This window comes from Neovison vison, chromosome 3, assembly GCF_020171115.1.
Source record: "Neovison vison isolate M4711 chromosome 3, ASM_NN_V1, whole genome shotgun sequence".
NCBI classification, from domain to species: domain Eukaryota; kingdom Metazoa; phylum Chordata; class Mammalia; order Carnivora; family Mustelidae; genus Neogale; species Neogale vison.
Window position 1 is genome coordinate 173,428,984 of NC_058093.1, and position 23,051 is coordinate 173,452,034.

The 23,051-nt window shown below is 43.0% G+C and overlaps 1 protein-coding gene across 1 annotated transcript in view; it reads right to left on the reverse strand.

The window, feature by feature from the left end:
* Positions 1 to 488: 488 nt before the first annotated feature.
* The window catches only part of COLEC12 (collectin subfamily member 12), a 189,934-nt gene continuing 167,371 nt past the window's right edge, over positions 489 to 23,051 (reverse strand). Inside the window, exons 6-10 of the mRNA XM_044243316.1 lie at positions 19,540 to 20,028; positions 18,441 to 18,577; positions 16,907 to 17,016; positions 11,027 to 11,172; positions 489 to 1,936 (exon numbers count right to left, since the gene is read on the reverse strand). Of these exons, the coding sequence (XP_044099251.1) occupies positions 1,917 to 1,936; positions 11,027 to 11,172; positions 16,907 to 17,016; positions 18,441 to 18,577; positions 19,540 to 20,028 (902 nt within the window). The 3' untranslated portion in view covers positions 489 to 1,916. The remainder of the gene's footprint in view (positions 1,937 to 11,026; positions 11,173 to 16,906; positions 17,017 to 18,440; positions 18,578 to 19,539; positions 20,029 to 23,051) is intronic.

Below are 23,051 nucleotides of genomic sequence, written 5' to 3' on the forward strand. Positions count from 1 at the left end.
TGTTGAAAAGCCTGCTTCATAGGGCTGCTGGGAGGAGGACATGAAATTGTCTGACTCAAGCACTTGCTGTAGTGCTTGACAATGAGAGCACTGTAAGTTCAGGGCTAGGACAGGAACAATCCCAGCTGTGGGAACTAGCTATTCCCTTCTCATGGGGGCAGAAGACATTTAAGTTGCTTTTAGGCAGGAATCTTAATTACTTAAACAGGAAAAGGACAAAAAGGCGATTTGGTTTAGTCTCTGAAAGGTCTTGAGGGATTGGGTTTCATCTATAAATGGTCTTGAGCCTGAATAAGTACTAGAGTCCAGTGCTTGCCTTGTATCATTGGGCCCAGATGCCAGTGGGTCCTGTCCACCTGACCAAGCTACATGGACTGGGCATCAGGGCATAAAGGTGCTGAGGAGATGGCCACTTGGGGCTGCAGAGATGGGAGATGGCATGGATGGTGACCAGGGATAAGACAACATAGTCCACACAGCTACAGGTGTGAAAGTCAAACTCTGTCTTTATTCTTTTACCATTTTATTTGGGATAGGTAGCAGCATTGCCTGGGAAGCTCCTTGGAAGGGGAGGAGAAGAATTCTGTTGGAGAGAAATCTTACCTTTGAGAACCAATGATACCTAATGCCTATTTTCAGCACATTTCTTGTTAAACTTTTCAATGGCAAGTCAAGGAATAGGAGGAGGATGGACTCAGAGGAAAGGTTCGTTGCAGTAGTTCAATGTAGTGGCCAAAAGTTGACTCTTGCGTTTCATGATGCTTGTGCCTTGGAGTTATGCTTTTGGGAAGGTGAATTAAGAAAACACAAACTTTCCAGATAGCATATAGCTTTCCCCATCTTTCTTGTATCTCTGTCCTTGGTTGACAGGATGCTATACTTTCCTGACAGTCATTAGCAGCTCTATTATGAGTCTGATACCACACACATTCATACCGCAGCCACAAAACAAGGCTTTCTAGGTGCTCTGTCTTTTCCAACAGATACCTTTCTACCACCCCTAACATCCACCAAAATGAAGCAGAAGCACATCCTGAGCTGACCACTTCCTCCGGGCCCAGCCAGGCACACAAGAATGCTGGCTGGTGATGGACTCGATACACAGCCCACCTGACTGAGCCATGTATATGTTCAGGCTTGACCGTACCCTGGAAAAATCTGAAAGGATATTTGTAGACATTTCAAGTGATTGACTCTTCTGAGGAAATGCTACATTAAAAAATATATTCACACATATATTTAATTTTTTTAAAACCACAATTGAAAAAAAAATTTTTGCCATTGGGTAGAATTAAATCTGACAAGAAACCCTAGGAGTTTTTTTTATTAGTACCATTATTGTTTTCTTTGGCTCCATGTATTATATTGGTTAAAGGACAAAAAAAAAAAAGGAAGAAAAGGAAAAAATTGTAAAAAGGCAAATATTTTGTACAAAAATACAAAGTTTTAAAAGCTCTTTAAGTATATTTCATATTATCACTAAGAGTTGGCCTATATATCTGTATGTCTGCATATTTTTCTTATGTCTGGGATTTTAGAAATGTAAGGTACTGTTTACACAATACAGTTTAAGTTCTTAGAGCTCAACAACCAATGATAGCCTTTTTTTCTGATTGGAGCAATCCATACTTTGGAAGATGTGATTTGCATAATTATACAGTTACTGGCTGAGAAAAATCTATGTGATTCAGTCCATTTGCATACTGAAAATCAATATATCATACTGGGGGAACATTTCAGTTCTGAAGTCCTTGAGTAAAGGAGGGATGGTAAGATAACCAGCCGTCAATCTTTTCAGAAACTGGTCTTCAGTGCTATTTTCCCAATCTGGAGAGAAGGTGATACAATCAGAAAGCAGTATCCTTTCCCTTTGAGAACCATCCAGAAGTTTGCTCATGTTATTACATCACAGTCCATTATAATGCAGATGATAGTACTAAAAGAGAGGAAAAATAATGGGCATTTAGTTTTTCTTAAAGAACACCATTAATGTACAATTTTTAAAAAAGGAACATGTATTTTTATAGGAAAGATTCCAAAATACAACATTCAGTTATTTTTTCAAAGAAATGCCTATAAGGTCATATTCAGATTAACTAAACGGTAAATTTCCTTTTGAAGAAGCCTATTCTGGGCTCCACTCAAATCCCAAGTGGCCAAACAAGGCAAACAAATGACAAGTCTGGGTCACTTCTCACCCTCTACTGTAATTTTTTTTTTAATTGAGGTATAGCTGACACACCACATATTAGTATGTTTCAGGTGTACAATATGATTTGGTAATTGTATACATTCTGAAATGATCACCACAGCAAGTCTAGTTAACACCTATCATCACACATAGTTAGAAAAATAATTTTCTTTTAACTTCTTCAAGTTTTAATTTTAATTCCAGCTAACACAGAGTGTTATATTAATTTCAGGTATATAATACAGTGATTCAACAATCCCTGGTGCTCATCATGATAAGTGCACTCCTTAACCTCCATCACCTATTTTAAATGCCCATCTCCTCCAGCCTACCTCCCTTCTGGTGGCCATCAGTTTGTTCTCTATAGTTAAGAGTCTGTTCCTTGGTTTGTCTTTCTCTCTTTTTCCATGTGTTCATTTGTTTTGTTTCTTAAAATCCACGTGTGTGTAATCATATGGTATTTGTCTTTCTCTTCATGATTTTGCTTACCATAATACCCTCTAGCTCCATCCACGATATTGCAAATGGCCAGATTTCATTCTTTTTTGTGGCTGAATAGTATTCCATTGTATACATATAATACATCTTCTTAATCCATTCATCTATTAATGGAGGGTTGGGCTGCCTTTCATTTTTTTCTTTTTTTTAAAAGATTTTTATTTATTTATTTGACAGAGATCACAAGTAGGCAGAGAGGCAGGCAGAGAGAGAGAGGAGGAAGCAGGCTCCCCGATGAGCAGAGAGCCTGATGCGGGGCTCGATCCCAAGGCCCTGGGATCATGACCTGAGCCGAAGGCAGAGGCTTTAACCCACTGAGCCACCCAGGTGCCCCCCTTTCATTTTTTCTAAAGTTTCCTTTGTTGTGTAGGAGCTTTTTAGTTTGATGTAGTTCCAATTGTTTATTTTTGCCTTTGTTGCCTTTGCTTTTGGTGTCAGATGAAAAAAATCATCACCAAGACTGATGGTCAAGGGGCGTCCTGCTATGTTTTCTTCTAGGGATTTTATGGTTTCAGGTCTTAAGTCTTTAATCCATTTTGAGTTAATTTTTGTGTATGATGTACACTTCATGATTTTGCATATGGCTCTAACACTAGTCATTGAAGATACTGTTCTTTTGCTGTTATGTATTCTTGGCTTCTTTGTCAGTTAATTGACCAGATATGTATGGGCTTATTTTTCTATTCTGGTCCATGATCTGTTCCAAAATCTACATGTCTGTTTTTATGCCAGTACTATACTGTTCTGTTCTCATTACTTTGCCTTTATAATAGAGTTTGAAATCACATTTCAAAATGCTTCTAGCTTTTTTATTCTTTCTCAAAATGGCTTTGGCTCTTTGGGGTCTTTTGTGGTTTCATACAGATTTTAGGATTGCTCTATTTCTGTGAAGAATCTCTATGAAATTTTGATAGGGGAAGGACTGAATTTCTTTGGCTAGTATGGACAGTTTAAAAATATCCTTCCAATCCATGAACATGGGATATCTTTTATGTCATCTTCAATTTCTTTCATCAATGTCTTGTAAGGTTTCAATGTACAGATCTTTCACTCCTTGGTTAATTTATTCCTAGGTATTTTCTTTGACGCAATTGTGAGTGGAGACATTTTCTTAATTTGTCTTAGCATTCATAATTAGTGTATGGAAATGTAACAGGTTTTGGTATACTGGTTTTTTATCCTGCAACTTTACTGAATTCATTTACTAGTTCTAATGGGTGTTTTGTTTGTTTGTTTAGTGGAATCTTTAGGATTTTCTATATATAAAATCATGCCATTTGTGAATAGTGACAGTTTTACTTCTTCCTTTCTAATTTGGATGCCTTTTCTTTTTTCCTTTTAATGTTTCTGGTTAGGACTCCACTCCCCTCCTATACATTTGAAAACACTTTTATCTTCATAAAAAAAGTGTTAGTTGAATGGGATTTTTAAAAATTTAAATTCAACATATAGTACATCATTAGTACATACAGTACAACATAAAGCCAACATATAGTACCTTATTAGTTTTTGGTATAGTGTTCAAAGATTCATTAGTTGCATATAACACCTAGTGCTCATCATATCACATGCCCTCCTTAATGCTTTTGTTCAGTGTAATACTACGTTGAACAAAAATGGCAAGAATGGGCACATCCTTGTCTTGTTTCTGATCTTAGAAAGTTTTCAGCTTTTCACCGTCGAGTATGATGTCAGCTATGGGCTTATCTTCTAAGACCTTTGTTATGTTGAGGCCTCTCTATTCACTTTGTTGAGAGTTATTTTATTCTAAATGGAGGCTGAATTTCGTCAAATGCTTTTCTGTATCTATTGAGGTATTATTTTTATCCTTCATTTTGTGAATGTAACCCACCGATTGATATATGGATATTGAACCATCCCTGCCTCCTTGCAATAAATCCCACTTCTCATGGTGTATTATCCTTTCAGTATATTGTTGAATTCAGTTTGCTGATATTTTGTTGAGGATTTTTGCATCTATGTTCATCAGAGATATTGGCCTGTAATTTTCTTGTGGCATACTTCTCTGGTTTTGGTATCGAGATAATGATGGCTTTGTAAAATTAGTTTAGAAGTAGTCTCTCTTCTCTTTTTTCGAAAAGTTTGAGAAGGATAGTATTAATTCTTTGCATTGTTTGATAGAATGCACCAGTAAAGCCCTCTGGCTGTGGACTTGTTTGTTGGGAAGTTTTTGATTACTGATTTAATCTCCTTATTACTAATCTGTCTGCTCATGTATTCTCTTTTCTTTGTTATTCAGTCTTGATAGGTTTATGTTTCTAGGAATTTATCCATTTCTTCTAGCTTGTCAAATTTCCTGTCAATAATTGTTCAGAATAGTCTCCTATGATCTTTGTATTTCTGTGGTATTAGTTGCAATATCTCTACTTTCATTTCTTAAATTCACTTAAAATTTTACTTAAAATTGAGTCTTCTCTTTTTCTTGGTGAGTCTGGCTATAGTTTTGTCAGTTTTATCCTTTTAAAGAACCAGCTCTTATTTTCATTGAGCTTTTACGGTGTCTTAGTCGGCATTGCATTCCCGTCTGCTCTTGTTTTTGTTATTTCCTACCTTCTGCTAACTTTGGACTTCATTTTCTAGTTCTTTGGGATGTAAACTTAGGTTACTTATCTGAACTTTTCTTGTCTGTGAAGGTGGGTATTTATTGCTATGAAGTCTCTTAGAACTGCTTTTGCAGCATCCTGTAAGTTTTGGTATGTTGTATTTCCATTTTCATTTGTCTCAAGGAATTTTTTGATCTCTCTTTTGATCTCTTCTTTGATCTACTGGTTTATTTAGTAGCATGTTGCTTAATCTTCACATATTGGTGAATTTTCCAGTTTTCCTTTTGTAATTGATTTCTACTTTTATATCACTGTGGTCAGAAAAGATGTTTGGTAGGATTTCAGTCTCCTTAAATTAAACTTGTCTTGTGGCCTAATATATGATCTGAGAGAATGCTTCATGTACATTTGAGAAGAATATGTTTTCTGTTGATTTTTTTTTTTAGATTTTATTTATTTATTTGACAGAGAGGTCACAAGTAGGCAGAGAGAGAGAGAGAGGGGGAAGCAGGCTCCCCATTGAGCAGAGAGTCCGATGCGGGGCTTGATCCCAGGATCCTGAGATCATGACCTGAGCCGAAGGCAGCGGCTTAACCCACTGAGCTACCCAGGCGCCCCTTCTGTTGATTTTTGATGGAGTCTTTGGTATGTCTGTTAAGTCTATCTGGTCTAATACATTGTTTAAGGCTGATGTTTCCTCATTGGTTTTCTGTCTGGGTGATCTAGCCATTGAGGTAAGCTGGGTAATAAAGTCCCCTGCTATTGTACTGCTGTCTATTTGGTCTGTTAAATCTTTGTTTCATATATTTAGTTGCTCCTATATTGGGTCCATAAATATTTATAAATGTTATAGCCTCTTGTTGGACTGACCCCTTTATTATTATGTAATGTCTCTTATATAGTCTTTGTTTAAAGTCTATTTTGTCTGATATAAAATAGCTATCCCCTCTTTCTTTTGGTTTCTGTTTGCTTGGTATATCTTTTTCCATTCCTTCATTTTCAGCCTGTGTGTATCTTTATGTATGAAGTGAGTCTTTTGTTGGCAGCATATGCATGGGTCTTGTTTTCTTATCCACTTGGCTACTTCATGTAGCTGATTTTGATTGGAAAATTTAATTCATTTAATTTAATTCATTTCATTCACTTAAAGCAAGAGTTGATAGGTGTATACTTAGTCATTTAAAAAACTGCTTTTTGGTTGTTTTATAGTTCCTTTCTATTCATTTCTTTTGCTCTCTTACTTTGTGATTTGATGACTTGCTTTAGTGGTATGCTTAGATTCTTTTTATCTTCTGTGTATCAACTACAGGTTTTACTTTATTGTTACCATGAAGCTTACATGTAACTACTTATATTTATAACTGTCTATTTTAACTTGAAAACAACTTAAGTTTGCATTCTAAAGCTCTACATCTTTACTCCCATTTCCCACATTTTGTTTTTGATGTCACATTTCATCTTGTGTATTCCTAATTTTTGTAGTTATAGTTATTTTTACTACTTTGTCTTTTAACCTTCTACCAGATTTATAAGAGCTTAATCCACCACTTTTACTATTTATCCTTACCAGTAAGATTTATACTTTTGTATGTTTTCTTGTCACTAATTAGCACTTTTTTTTTAAGCTTAAAGAAGTCCCTTTAACATTTCTTGTAAGGCTAGTTTAGTGGTGATGAACTCCTTTGGCTTTTGATTATCTGGGAAACTGTGTTTCCATTATGAATGATAAGGCTTATGGGGTTTCCCTTGCAAATACCAGTTTTCTTTTCTCTTGATTCCCAACCCCCAAATTTTTACTTAAATTCTAGTTAGTTAATATACATATGGTAAAATTGGTTTCAGGTATAGAACTTAGTGATTCATCACTTACCTGTAATACCCACTGCTCATCACAAGTGCCCTCCTTAATACTCATTACCCATTTAGCCCATAAATTCTCATTATCTTTTAATTGTTATGTGTCTTGGTGTAGATATCCTTGGCTCCATCTTGTTAGAGGCTCTGTGTGCTTCTTGGGCCTGGATGTTTGTTTCCTTTCTTAGATTAGGGAAGTTTTTGAGTAAGTATTCTGCCCTTTTCTCTCTTCTGGGATCCCTATAATGTGCATGTTATTATGCTTGATGATGTTACAGAATGCCCTTTAACCTACTCTAATTTTTATTCTTTTTTCTTTTTGCTGTTCAGCTTGGCCACTTTCCCTTACCCTGTCTTCCAGACTGCTGATCTCTTCTTCTGCATCCTCTAATCTGCTTGATCCCCTCTAATGTATTCTTTGTTACTGAAATCTTTCCATCCAGCTGGTTCTTTTTGTATTTTCTATCTCTTTGCTGACATTCTGAGTTCATACATTCTTTTCTCAAGTGCAGAGAGTACCTTTATGACCATTACCTTGAATTCTTTATCAGCCATATTGTTTATGTCCATTCATTTAGCTTTTTATTGTGATTCTATCTTGTTCTTTTATTTGGGACATATCCCTCTGGCTCCTCATTTTGTCTGTTTGTTTCTACGTATTAGGTCAGTCAGCTGCAATTCCTGGTCTTGAAAGTAGTAGCCTTGTGTAATAGAGGTCCTGTAGTGTGTTATCATGCAATCCCTCCAGTCACCAGAACCAGGTGCTCCAAGGGTATCCCCTGTATGGGCTGCATGTGTCCTCCTGTTGTGGCTGAGCTAGCTGCCTTCAGCACAGCCAGCTACGATGACCCACTTTGCCTGCTGTGGGTGCACCAGGCAGGGTTTGCTCCCTGTGGTGTTGAGAGGCCTGTCAGCAGCCACCATGAGTTCATGAATGGGTGGGGCCAACAGTCAGGCAAGCTGCCTCCATCAGAGCAGGCCCACCAAAGGACAGGCTTGTTCCCTGTGCAGCCAGCTGTAGGAACATCCCCTCATCTTCCCGGGGCAGGAGTCACTTTGGAGTAGTGGTATCCAGGCCAGGGTTGCCTCCCAGGTGTGGCAGGGTAGGACCTGCTCTGGAGGGATGCTTGCTGAGATGGGTGGGTGTGCTGGTTGGGAGGCAGGGGGTCTGCAGGAGAATGCCAGGGCAGAGCACGTAAGGTAGATGGAGAGTGTTAGCATTGGCTCCCCTTCGCTTGCTACCCTTGGCTTGCCTTGGCTATCTAGGCTGCGAAAAAGAAATGGTGCCCACCAGTACTTTGTCCCTAGAGAAATCTTCAGCTCCCTGCCCTTCTAGCACATGTTCTAAGGTAAGTCCCAGGTGTTTTTCAAACTACTGCTTCTGTGCTGTGTCTTGGGTAGAGTTACGTATGCTGACATTTTAAGGGTAGGGACTCAGTTTCCCTTTGCTCTCTAGCTCTCCAGGTGCCTGGCGTGGGGTCCTATCCTTTCGCCTCACCATGCTTGTGATGTCCCTCCCATTTTTGTTAGTCACAGTGGGGGTTTGGTTTCCAACCACATCTCTGCCCCTCCTTTCTCTTAGGATGTGACCTCCTCTCTGTGATTAGCTGTGGGAGGTCTGTTCCACCAGTTTTCAGTTAGTCACATGGAGGTAGCTGCTCTCTTGGGTGTCTTTGCCACAAGGTGAACTCAGGATCCTCCTATTCCATCATCTTCCCCAGTATTCCAGTGAGCAGCCTGATGGCCATTACCATGAGCACTTTATCAGGGAAGTTACTTATCTCCACTTTATGAAGGGCTCCTCCCTTGCTGCCGAAGTTTTATCTTGCTCTTTTGTTTGGAACATTTTCCTCTGTTTCTTCATTTTGCTTGACTATCTGCTGGTTTCAATGCATTAGACGAGACCACCTCTCCCAGTCTTAGGGAGCGGCCGTGTGTAGGAGATGAACCTTACCGTTCAAACCCACTCAGCTCTTGGTTGTCTCTCAAACTTTCTGATTGTCCAAGCAGCCTATTTTATTTTTAATACCTCCCCATAGTTGAGGGTGTGCCAAGGTCAGTGTCCCAAAGGGGAAGATGACAGTCAGCACCTAGATGCAGGCTGATTGGAAGTCAGACCTTCAGGCAGCAATGTTTAAAGACTACAAATAGATAAATTCCTGTGGGACCACATGTGTAAGCTCTGAAGGCCACCAGGGCCAGGTGATCTGGAGGTGTCATTTGCAGAAATACCCGTGGGCACAGGGAGAGCACAGAGATGGCATCCCCCAGCCTCCGTTCCCTAGGAAGGCCTCAGATGTATGCCAACCTGATAGGTCCCCTAGCCCACCAGACGCATGCAAGAGCTCCCCTCCAGGAGATGCTGGTGCTCTGGAGCACAGCAGAGAGAGAGCACGGAGATAGTGACTGTCCTCCAGACCTCTGGAAATGATTACACTCAGGCCTTACAGGTGTCCTTCATCACAAGCCTGTGCCTCAGGCTGCAGTCTGCAGTCATGGTGATAAGCGGACAGGTGTCCTTCACAGAAAGTGGAGTTCCTGGGTCTGTTACCTCTTGCTGTGCCTTGGAGGGGGGTGGTAGCTGTGTAAGAACTCTTTCTCTGCTGGTTACAGTCCTGCGGGATCCATGAGTATAAGACCCACAGGCCACTGGAACCAAGCCATGTAGAGATGGCCCCTGGTGACAGCTGCAAACACGGGTGCACTGGACAACAGTCTAAGCTCCTTTCTGGGAGATCCAGTGAGCTTAAGTGAGTCTGAACGATAGTGTGCAAGGGCTGCAGCCACTACCCTCTGTTCCCGAGGAACACACCCACAGGCCCCTAGATGTGGTCTAAACTGGAGGCTTCCCCTTAGGCCAAAGCCCCTGGACAGGAAACTAAGCTGCTGTTGCTTCTTTTTATTTTAGAGACAGAGACAGAGACTGCATGTGTGAATGGTTGGAGTGGGGGGAAGGTGGAGAGAGAGAAAATCCGCAAGTAGACTCCCCGCTGAGTGCAGAGCCCACTGTGAGGCTCAAATCAGGACCCTGAACTCATGACCTGAGCTGAAATCAAGAGTTAGACGCCTGACTGTTGAATGGATGTATGGAGAATCTGTGCCCCTACCAACAATAGTTTGAGAAAATGTATTTGAGGTTTTTTTGTTTGCCACCACCATTTTCATAAAGGTTTGATGAGACATAATTCGCATATAAAATTCATCCACCTAAGGTATACAGTTCAGTGGTTTTTAGTATATTCACAAATTTGTACAATTTAGAAGTACCTAATTTTAGAACATTTCATCACTCCACAAGAAATTCATACTTATTGGGATTCACTCCCCATTTCCGCCTACTCCTATCATAAATGTTTAAATCTAGTCCTGATGAAGAAAACAAAGATGTCCCATTCTGAAAAGGGTCATGTATTATGTGGAGCTTTAGATAAGGATCTTTTAAAATAAAAAATAGATACATCCAAGCCTGGCTTACAGGCTTTTCAGGGGTATAGACCATCTCCCTCCATTATCTAGCATAGCCCCTGGCCCAGATTAGACACTCAATAAATACACGTGGAGTTGAATGGTTGGCCACCTAAAAAATCTCCGTGTGTGGAATCTATAAAAGAGGCATGACACTGGTACCAAATTTGTTAACTGACAATATTACAAGCTAATGACCTAGAACAGTTAGTCTAATACCTCCTGTACGTTTGAGGCACATTTATTAACTTATTTAAGCTCTCACAACAACCTCATGAAGAGGATACTGTTACTATTTCCCTGGGGTTTACAACCTTCCCCTCTAACAAGCGGCCTAACCAGGACTAGAACCCCATTGCAGAGCCTGCATTCAAAACCCTTACCCTCCTTATATGTCACCCTTGAACAGGAGGTAGGCTCTGCAGCCCACCCTCAGATCCCCGCTCTTGCTTACCTGTCTCTCTGTCCTTTTCGCAAATGAAGTTATTGATGTCTTCACACTGGAAGTCATTCCACTGCCCAGCATAAATCAGCCCAGCACAGTCTTCTCCCGGCCCGTGGCCATGACCCCAGTTATCTGGCTGTCCAGCTTTCCAATTTCTTTTAATAAAACAGAAATTGAATGTTATTTGCAAGTCACGCCACAGTTTTCTTTACCCAAGAATAGCAGAGAAATGTAACAAACAAAACTGCATCCTGTCATTTGTCCTGGAAGGAAAATGCACTGTTTAAGGAGTGTTCTTATTCAGGGGTGCCTGGGTGGCTCAGTGGGTTAAAGCCTCTGCCTTCAGCTCGGGTCATGATCCCAGGGTCCTGGGATTGAGCCCCACATCGGGCTCTCTGCTCGGCAGGGAGCCTGCTTCCTCCTCTCTCTCTGCCTGCCTCTCTGCCTACTTCTGATCTCTGATCTCTGTCTGCCAAATAAATAAATAAAATCTTAAAAAAAAAAAGTGTTCTTATTCAGAATAAAAAGCAGCTGTTTTGCAGGGTAGTGGGTAACACAGCATCTCCCTGAAGGCTTGTTATCTTTGCCACAGAGAAATCAACTCACTGAGCTGCTGCGTCAGCATGGTTAGATGAGTAACCTTCCAGTGTGTGTGTGTGTGTGTGTGTGTGTGTGTGTGTGTGTGACTATACATGCACTCAGTGGACACGATACACACACTTTCTCACTCACAAGAGAACCAGGGGGATCCTTGCACATTGCACATTTTGATACCTTGCCCGTGACCATTAGAGTGTCAGGCAGGGAAAGTGAGGGACTGCTGATACACATTTCTGAGAATTTACACCCAGCAACCCTGGGTTATGACAGTCTGCTTTAGAAAGAAATAGTAATTTAATCTTACTGAAAATGACTCATCCATTTCCCTGCCTTTTTTGGGAGGGAAATGCTCAAAAACAAGTTTTCTTTAGGATGCGTTCAGTTGGGGGCTTTGTTAACTTGGATGCCGCAGCTCAAAACACCACTTTGCCTGAGTTTGCACTTCTCAATTCTGTTTCTACGCAATACATTAGATGTGCTTCTAGGACTCAAAACTTGAAAGCTGAATTTTCTATAAGAAGCAGGTTCTTGCATAAAAGCTTGTGGTTACTGCCTGAGAAGACAAGCTTGCCTCATGTGGAGGGTCTGAAAAAACATGTGCGGCAGAAGGTTCTCCCCATAAACAATTACTCATTGTCCTGTCAGCCATAGGGTGTCCTACGGTCACCTGAGGACACAGCCCCTATTGCCCTATGTCATTTTTTTCTTTATATCTATATCTATCTATATATATAAAATATATTATTTGCCCCAGGGGTAGAGGTCTGTGAACTGTCAGGCTTATACCATTCACAGCACTCACCATAGCACATACCCTCCCAATGTCCATCACCCAGCCACCCTATCCCTACCCCTCAACCCCCAGCAACCCTCAGTTTATTTCATGAGATTAAGAGTCTCTTATGGTTTGTCTCCATTCTGAGCCTATCTTGTTTCATTTTTTTCCCTCCCTAACCCCCCATGACTCCCACCCTACCTCTCAAATTCCTCGTATCAGAGAGATCACATGATAATTGTCTTTCTCTGATTGACTTATTTTGCTCAGTGCAATACCCTCTAGTTCCAGCCACGTTATTGCAAATGGCAAGATTTTAGTGTTTTTTTTTTTTAAGATTTTATTTATTTATTTATTTGACAGGTAGAGATCACAAGTAGGCAGAGAGAGAGAGAGGGAAGCGGGCTTCCCACTGAGCAGAGAGTCTGATGTGGGGCTCGATCCCAGGACCCCGAGATCATGACCTGAGCCGAAGGCAGCAGCTTAACCCACTGAGCCACCCAGGTGCCCCAAGATTTTAGTTTTTTTTTGATGGCCGCATAGTATTCCATTGTGTGTGTGTATATATGTATACATATATACACACACCTCATCTTCTTTATCCATTCATCTGTTGATGAACATCTAGGTTCTTTCCATAGTTTGGCTATTGTGGACATTGCTGCTATAAACATTCAGGTGCACGTGCCCCTTCGGATCACTACCTTTGTATCTTTAAGGTAAAGACCCAGTAGTGCGATTGCTGGGTCATAGGGTAGCTCTATTTTCAACTCTTTGAAGAACCTCCATACTGTTTTCCTGAGTGGCTGCACCAGTTTGCATTCCCACCAACAGTGTAGGAGGGTTCCCCTTTCTCCATATCCTCTCCAACATCTGTTGTTTCCTGACTTGTTAATTTTAGCCATTGTGACTGGTGTGAGGCGATATCTCACTGTCACTTTGAGTTCTGTTTCCCTGATGCTGAGTGATGTGGAGCTCTTTTTCATGTGTCTGTTGGCCATCTGGATGTTGTCTTTGCAGAAATGTCTGTTCATGTCCTCTGCACATTTCTTGATTGGGTTATTTGTTCTTTGGATGTTGAGTTTGGTAAGTTCTTTATAGATTTTGGATACTAGCCCTTTATCTGATACGTCATTTGCAGATATCTTCTCCCATTCTGTCAGTTGTCTTTTGGTTTTGTTGACTGTTTCCTTTGCTGTGCAAAAGCTTTTGATCTTGATGAAGGTTGAAGCAGTCATCAAAAATCCCCCAACAAACAAAAGCCCAGGGCCAGACTGCTTCCCAGGGGAATTCTACCAAACATTTAGAGAAGAGTTAATAACTATTCTCCTGAAACTGTACCAAAAAGCAGAAATGGAAGGAAAAGTTTCAAACTCATTTTATGAGGCCCGCATTACCTTGATCCCAAAACCAAAGGCCCCATCAAAAAGAAGAATCATGACCAATATCCTTGACGAACACGAATGCAAAAATTCTCACCAAAATACTAGCCAATAGGATCCAACAGTACATTAAAAGGATTATTCACCACAACCAAGTGGGATTTATTACTGGGCTGCAAGGTTGGTTCAACATCCACAAATCAATCAATGTAATAACACTACATTAATAAAGAAAGAACAAGGACCATGCCCTACAACTTTTGACAGGAGTATCAGGTACGACCAGAGGGTAGTGGGAAAGGATGGGTGAAATTTACAGTTAAAGGGTGAGAAGATGAGGTAGAATTGTCTCCCCCACACTAAATATATACATATTGTGATTTTTAAAAAATGAAAAGTAATCTAGTGACAGATAATCTAGATGAAACCATCAACTGAAGAAAGTAAAAAAGGGATGATACTTAGGAGGGAGCAAGAGTGAGAAATGAGAGCGAGAAGGAGAAATACTCATTCACACATTCAGTCCAGCAGATCTCCCCAGAGCTCCTACTATGTGCTAGGATGAAGCTACATGACGCAACACTGCAGTGCAGGGAGAAGACAGAATTCCAGCCTTCATGGAACTTACGTCACTGACAAGAAACAAGTGAATTAAAAATCTCCATGAATTAAAAATCGCCATGGTGATGCCAGAGAGAAATGAGGTTGGACGGAAAAAGAGGTTACTTTCCCGGCTGCTTTTCTGTGTGTATTTCCATCCACCTTGTGGGACCCCTTTGGCAATGTCAACAATGCCAGAGCCGTGGGATCCTGCTGATGGACGTTTGCCTAATCCCTGCCAGCAACCGAGGGGGGTTTGATTCCAATTTTGTTTACAGAATTTGAGATCTGTGATTCCTGAATGTATAATGATGGGACATCTGATAGTCTTTATCTCAGTTTACTAGGAAGTTGTATAAATAGGACTTTTGGAGAGAAGACCTGCTTAGTATTATTCCCTTGCGTATCCTTCCATTTAAATAGATAAATGGGATTTAGAGAAGAGACCAAAAGATAACTGACTGATAAGAGAGGAGGTGGCAATCTTGTCTAAGACCAGTTTTATTTTCCTTTAATAACGTCTGTCTTCCATCTCTACCGCTGACCTTTCCAACAATTTTGAGTTTTGTGAGGTATAATCGTGCCGTGCTAAGTGTTCTCCTTCGACCGCCAGCTAACCCCCTGAGTGCCAGGGTGTGCTATAGCTCCCTCTCCCCAAGGACAGGTGCAGAGGGGGGCACACAGGATATCTGTTGGCCCAGCAGGAAGATAACCATTTGCCTTGGGAGCACTGTGAGGCTCACCCCAAGCAGACTTAAAACCTTCCAGTGTTCCATCTTGATGTTTAGTCACTGTTCTGGAAAAAATTGGCCTTACTCTGGTTTCTGCCTCTAATCTTGCTTGTCATATGGAAGATTTGTCTCCCTGTGCCCAGATACACGGACATAGAAACATTTTTTTTTGTTTTATTTGACAGAGAGAGAGATCATAAGTAAGCAGAGAGGCAGGCAGAGAGAGGGGGAAGCAGACTCCCTGCTGAGCAGCGAGCCTGATGCGGGCCTCGATCCCAGGACCCTGAGATCATGACCTGAGCTGAAGGCAGAGGCTTTAACCCACTAAGCCACCCAGGCACCCCTGGAAGCATTTTTTTAAGACTTATTTATTTTTTAGGGGTGCCTGGTGTTTCATTCGGCTAATCATCTGCCTTTGGCTCAGATCATAATCCCAAGGTCCTGGGATGGAGCCCTGAGTTGGTGGGGGGGATACCTGCTCAGTGGGGAGTCTGCTTCTCCCTCTCCTTTTCCCCCATCCCCATTCTCTCTCTCTCAAATAAAGAAATTTTAAAAAGATGTATTTATTTTTTAGAGAGTGCACGTGAGTGAGCAGGGGACAGAGCGGGGAGAGAGAATCTCAAGCAGACTCTCCTTGGAGCTCAAGCTCACTTGGGGCTGGACCTCACACCCTAAGATTGTGGCCTGAGCTGAAATCTCAAGAGTTGGATGCTTAACCGGCCGAGTCAACCAGGCGCCCCCACAGAAACATTTTAGACACTCACTCTGGCTTCTCCACCACCTCTGGCCCTGGCTCCCTGTCCTCGTCCACAACAGGACAGGCCAAGCCTCAGTACTCCCGACACAGTCTTAGCCTGAGGCACCTCATGGTTTCCTCCTCATGCCGTGATAGCGGCTGCCTCCAAACCTCCAAACCGTGTGTTGCTCCCATGCCTGCTTGAGCCTCTGCAGGGTGTCTGCCTTCTCTTCTCCAGCAAAGGCAAGGCTGGTTATTTAGAGGTGAGTTTTCATAAATTCTGCTGCATGTGGTACCGTGTGTGGCACATTTTCACATTCATTAGAGGCAAAACAGGAGTTGGAAGAAGTGAAATTCAAATTGGTACAATTCAGCCATCTCCTGGCCCTGGGGTCGTATTAAGGAAGGAGTGGAGAGGACAGCCCTAGCGGTTGAAAAGAGGGGCCCAGAAGTCTCCATGAGCCTGGGAGCCTGTGCAGGTATTGTAAAAGGTTTCCATTCTTTGTTGCTGCCTTTATAGAATTCAGGTCACACCACACTAACAAGGACTTCTCAAACACTTAGAGGATGATTATCTCCCACACACCACATCTTTGTTCCTGGTGCATCTGTCACAAACTTGTAGTTCCTAAATCACACTCTGGCCAGAAGCCCAGCTGGGGTCAGGGCCACTGACAATGTTGTTATCCTGAAGTGAGCTCCCGGCCCTTGAACAGGGGCGAGCTCTCATGGTGCCTGGTATAGTCTTATCCTTCATAGCAGCAATGGAAGAGAACACCTCACCACAGTTACCCTACTGCGAGATGTTACAAGTCTCTGATTTTTTTTTTTTCCATAGGAATGAAAAAAAATTCATGCCATGAAAAGAAAAAAAACAAAAAACAAAAACAAACCCAAAAAGTAGTTTATAGCATACTGATTCTCAACCACACATGGAAATACACAACAGGTAGCAGAAGCCTCAGTGTGAGGGGCATCTAAACACAGGGTGTTTAAAGAAGAGATTGCAGGGGCCAGAGAAGGGGTGAGAACCAGAGAACAGCCTGGAAGGCTCTGAACACTCACTTATACTCTGGAGATGTCCCATCCAGCCACTTCCATTCGTTTTCATGCTCTGAGTCTGTGAGGCCAATCCAGTGGCTCGCTCTCCCTACCATCTGCTTCTTTATCCATTGCTGAAACACAAATCGGTGGCAGTGTGTCATTATTGGGGGGGGGGGGACAGGTATCTGGAGGAATGCCCCCTTCCTTGCAACATTTGGGGAAAAGAAAGGATGTTTATTTTATTTTTTTTTAAGATTTTATTTATTTATTTGACAGACAGAGATCACAGGTAGACAGAGAGGCAGGCAGAGAGAGAGAGAGAAAAGCAGGCCCCCCGCCGAGCAGAGAGCCCGATGCAGGGCTCAATCCCAGGACTCTGGGATCATGACCTGAGCTGAAGGCAGAGGAGTTAACCCACTGAGCCACCCAGGCACCCCAAGAAAGGACATTTAAAAGAGAAGGTGTGTTATGGTGTATACATGCTTCTGCTTTTTTTTTTTTTTTAATTGCACCTGGTTTTTTGGTTGGTTTTTTTTTTTTTTTTGCAGTGGTTGGGGGCTTGGACACGTTTTCCTCCTATAGGTTTGTAAATGATATTTAAGGGATGCTCCTTTTCTTCTAAATCACCCAGACAACTTAATGAATCCCCCCAGGCTCCATTCCTTTCTATGTTGCTCCAGTGTTCTGATGACACAAACAGCCATGGCGTTATCGAGTGCTTCCTCGGGCCAGCTCCCGTGTCCACGTGCCACAAACCTTTCTGTAAGCTTCCCAGCAACCAAGGTAGTGAGCAGCTGAGCTGAGACAGAACCCAAGTCTGCATCTGACTGGATGCCCAGCCCCAGTTAGTGCAGGAAACATCCGTTGTCAGGGCTGCGTCTGCTGAAGATACTTAGGGAAAAGGAAGGAGGTCACTGGAACAGTGTGGCACCAGAGAGCACTGGCATTGTTGCTAGAGGGACCTCAGTTTCAGTCTCAGCTCTGCATTTACTTGTCATCCTATGAATAAAGCCATTAAACCTTGTGGGGCCTCAGTTTTCTTATCTGTAAAAGGGGGATAATAATACCCACGGTTCTGGGCTTGCTGTGAGGTGTAAAGGAGAGATGCCTTGTACAGTGCCCGGCCCATGGTAGGGGCCCAGGGAGTGGTCAGCAGCGTGATCATGAGGGAGCTCGGCCCAGGGCCTTCTCTACTGCTGAGGCCACACACCTTGTCCCCTGCACCCACCCCTACAGTGCTCATGCCCTTGGCTTCTCTCTCCGCAGGTGTTTGGTGCCAGCCAGTGGACTTCTCTTCCATATTACAGCTCTTCTGGGAGAAGCCACCATCTCCAGGCTTAATACAGCAGTATCTTCCAGATGGAAGCAAGAAGACATAATTCCCATGCCGTGAATGCTCTTGTCACTGGATAATGCCCAAATCGCCAGAATGCGGCCTTCTGTGTTTATGTGACTTACGGATTTTTGATAACTTTGAATCCCCAGTTAAGCATGCAATTTCCAGATGTAAACAATCCTTAAATGATAGTTTTCTCCAAGCATACTGTAGACATACCTGTTCCTCTCTTGTGTTTATGAAAACGAGATGTGAAGACTTGTCTTCGCAGAACAGTTTTGCATCCTCAAAAATTTCTTTCTCAACCGAAAAATAGTAGCATTTGTCTGTGAAGTTCTTCCAGTGAGGGGGGCAGCCTAGGAGCACAGACGTTTAAAATATTAATTAAAAAAACCAACACCCATACAAAGCACTACGCCCTTCTTCAGTTATATTTAAGAGGCCGTGGCTCTGGCCTTGCTTCCCTCCAAGGCCAGGAGCAGTTCGCGCGTCCACGTATGAGTCTGCGACTGCCCGTGGTGGACAGGCTGGGAGCAGACACTAGTGGGGAGGAGGGCGGCAGGCCGCAGAGGACACAGTAGTAAGAACTACAGAGCCTGGAAAGTTACGGACGCTGGGACTTAGTTCCTCTGCGTCTGGATTAGTCTTTAGAATGACAGAAAGAACAGAAACAACAAAAGGCTGAGCAGCCACAGATGTGCCACATCAGTCTGCAGTCCTATGGAACCCATCGATAGAGGGGAGAACCCACAACCAAAACGGGGCTTGTGGAAAAAAACGAAGACGACCAGAGTCGTGCTTAAGGAAATCAAGTGGAATTGGGTGTGATTCAAAGGAGACAAAAATAGGCTTAGTCGCTAACCAAACACTGAGGGTTTTGCCAAATTATCAAAATTTGGTACTTGAATTAAAAAAGGTAGAAGCACCAGAACACCCTCTCAAAACCAGGCAGTCTGGGCTTTAGTGACAGAAAGTTCCATCTACACGGTTACTGAGGGGCATAAGATGAGAACAAGACTGGCTGGGGGAGCCACCTCAGACTTGCATGAAGGGGACGCATTTGTCCCCAAGGGCCTGACTTGTCTAAATAAACAAGTGTGATAGAACATGATGGCGTTTACAGAGAAACACAAAGTGCCCAAGAGACCCCACCCGGGGCAGAGGTCTGTGAGAGCCGCCAAGGCCATGTGCCTGCCCTCACAGAGCCTTCAAAGCCAAGCAAAGTGGGGCACGGGGACACACGGGGCTGCATGCTGGGGCCGGCCATGAGTGCACAGAGCCCCCCTGACCCCGGGTGTGAGGGAAGTCTCAGACTTACCATTAGCCTCAGGTGTGGGGGTTGGCTCATTCTGCAGGGCTAGGGGCATCGCTGCCCCCGATGGGCCTGGGGGGCCTGGAGGGCCCTTTGGGCCCGGCATGCCAGGCACCCCAGGCAAGCCTGGCAGCCCCCGTGGTCCAGGCACCCCCGGCTCTCCCACGGTGCCCTGCAGTCCCTGGAAGCCAGGAGGGCCCTGAGGGCCAGGGGGTCCATCCTTGCCGGTTGGGCCAGGGGGGCCTGGGTCCCCACTGGGGCCCTGAGGGCCAGGCTTCCCGGGGGATCCACGGGAGCCTTTGGGGCCCTGCAGGCCCTTGGAGCCTTTGCCGCCACGTTCTCCAGGGGGGCCGGCGGGCCCAATTGGGCCCCTCTCACCGGCGGGACCAGGTGGACCAGGCTCCCCCTTCTCTCCTTTCTGTCCTTTGTTGCCAGTGGGACCAGGGGGTCCCTGCTGTCCTCTGTCACCTTTTGGGCCCCTGGGGCCAGGAGGACCTAAAATATAAAAAAGCATACATGGTGTGAACATGAAATCCACTGTGAGTAGTGGTGAAGAATTTATCTTCTTAAAAACTCTCCAACTAAAAAAATGGATTTTTTTCCGAAGTATATACATTAAGGAGGGCTACTTGTTTCACCATACTATTGTTGACGTTTTTTTTGTTTTGTTTTGTTTTAATGGAAAGTTTTCTTTACTAAGTTCACCTTTTCTGCTCCAAGCATTTAGAATATCTCTTAATGGCACACAGCCCTCTGGTGTCCACAGATGTCTTTTTCCCGTCGACCCCACAGCAGTGATCACGCCATAAACCTGGGTTCCCTTATTCGTCTAGCACTTTTCTGTCACCAGCAGAAAAACTGTGCAGGTTGGGATTGGGGGATTCCCTCCCACAGATTTCCCCTTCTTTTATTAATTTGACAAATATTTATTTTGGGGGGTACATTATTTTTTTTCCTTTATTTTTTATTTTTTGGTTTTTTTTTCCAATTTATTTATTTTCAGAAAAACAGTATTCATTATTTTTTCACCACAACCAGTGCTCCATGCAAGCCATGCCCTCTATAATACCCACCACCTGGTACCCCAACCTCCCACCCCCCCACCACTTCCAACCCCTCAGATTGTTTTTCAGAGTCCATAGTCTCTCGTGGTTCACCTCCCCTTCCAATTTACTCCAACTCCCTTCTCCTCTCTAACACCCCTTGTCCTCCATGATATTTGTTATGCTCCACAAATAAGTGAAAACCATATGATAACTGACTCTCTCTGCTTGACTTATTTCACTCAGCATAATCTCTTTCAGTCCTGTCCATGTTGCTACAAAAGTTGGGTATTCATCCTTTCTGATGGAGGCATAATACTCCATTGTGTATATGGACCACATCTTCCTTATCCATTCGCCCGTTGAAGGGCATCTTGGTTCTTTCCATAGTTTGGCGACCGTGGCCATTGCTGCTATAAACATTGGGGTACAGATGGCCCTTCTTTTCACGACATCTGTATCTTTGGGGTAAATACCCAGGAGTGCAATTGCAGGGTCATAGGGAAATTCTATTTTTAATTTCTTGAGGAATCCCTCAACTCTATGGTCAATTAATCTTCGACAAAACAGGAAAAAATATACAGTGGAAAAAAGACAGTCTCTTCAATAAATGGTGCTGGGAAAACTGGACAGCTAAATGTAGAAGAATGAAACTCGACCATTCTCTTACACCGTACACAAAGATAATCTCAAAATGGATAAAAGACCTCAACGTGAGACAGGAATCCATCAGAATCCTAGAGGAGAACATAGGCAGTAATCTCTTTGATATCAGCCACAGCAACTTCTTTCAAGATATGTCTCCAAAGGCAAAGGAAACAAAAGTGAAAATAAACTTTTGGGACTTCATCAAAATCAAAAGCTGCAGATTGTTTTTCAGACAATCTGAGGGGTTTGAAGTGGCGGGGGGGTGGGAGGTTGGGGTACCAGGTGGTGGGTATTATAGAGGGCACGGCTTGCATGGAGCACTGGGTGTGGTGAAAAAATAATGAATACTGTTTTTCTGAAAATAAATAAATTGGAAAAAAAAATCAAAAGCTTCTGCACAGCAAAGGAAACAGTCAAAAAAACAAAGAGGCAACCCACGGAATGGGAGAAGATATTTGCAAATGACAGTACATTTGTCTTTCTTACTCAATGATCTGATCTCCACTTGCTCTAGAACATTCAGCCCTCACTACTTGGTCACCTGGTGTTAAATCAAGGCTTTCAGGGATGCCTGGGTGGCTCAGTTGGTTGGGCAGCTGCCTTCGGCTTGGGTCATGATCCCAGCGTCCTGGGATTGAGTCCCACATTGGGCTCCTTGCTCGGCAGGGAGCCTGCTTCTCCCTCTGCCTCTGCCTGCCTCTCTGTCTGCCTGTGCTTGCTCTCTCTCCCTCTCTCTCTGACAAATAAATAAATAAAATCTTAAAAAAAAAAAAAAAATCAAGGCTTTCACGGCCTGGTCTAGCATGTGTTGACTCCATTCTCCTCTGCCCTTCTGCAGCTCCGCTCTTAGAATTTCCTCTGCCTACATCCATCTGGAAAATTCCGGTCCGCCTACCATACAATCCTCCCAGGTGGAAGTGCTTCCTTTTTCTCTCAACTTTTAGTTCTTGTTTGTTCTTTGAGGGCACTTCCCCAACTAGCAGCTAGCAATGTCTCATGCACAGTTTGTTTTTCAGACAGGGTTTGCCAAATGAATGTGCGTCACAGATCCAAAGACCTAGCGCACTAATGTCAACATTTTGGGTCCCAGGAGAGACCAAAAGGGAGAGGTTTCTGGAGGAAAATGGCCTGACTGGTATCCCTCACCTTATTCTAAGAAGCATAGCTCCACTCAGTCTACATCTCAGGATGACCCTGGCTGCTACTATGAAATGACCCTGGGGAGACTGGTCTTTCTTGACTCTACTCACGTTTAAGAATTGATCCCATGGTCTCTGCATCTACAATCTGAGCGTTTTTTTCTTTTTCTTTTTTAAACTGAAGAGGCTCATTAAGTGTATTAGTAAAGATAAGGAAGGTAGATTTTCACTGCCAAATCTATCTTCTGTGAAAAAGGATCTTAGTTCCTTTGTGTAGTGGAGAAATAGCGTCCTAGAGATTAACAGTGGGAAGGGGGCGCATCCATTTCTACATAATGGCTGTAGCATTGTGGAAGTTCTAGTGGAACGATCCTGACAATGGGCCAAAAAGAAAAAAAAATCTAATTTGTTAGAATAATAGCAAAAATAAAAGTACCTTTTCTTCTCACCTATTTCTGTTTAATGTTCTACGTTCAGCCTTATGGAATCTAAATAATGGAGAAGGTCTGTTGGGAAATTCAAGGGCTTTAGAGATTCTTTATCCTTATTCTTTTTATGGGTTTTGCCAACAATCAGTGTTTCTCAATGGCTCACAACTGGGTTTGTTACTATACTTGCAGGTGATGGGAAAGGAATTTACCTGTGTGCTTGGAATAGAGACTGTGCAGGGGTCTGTCTACCTATGGGA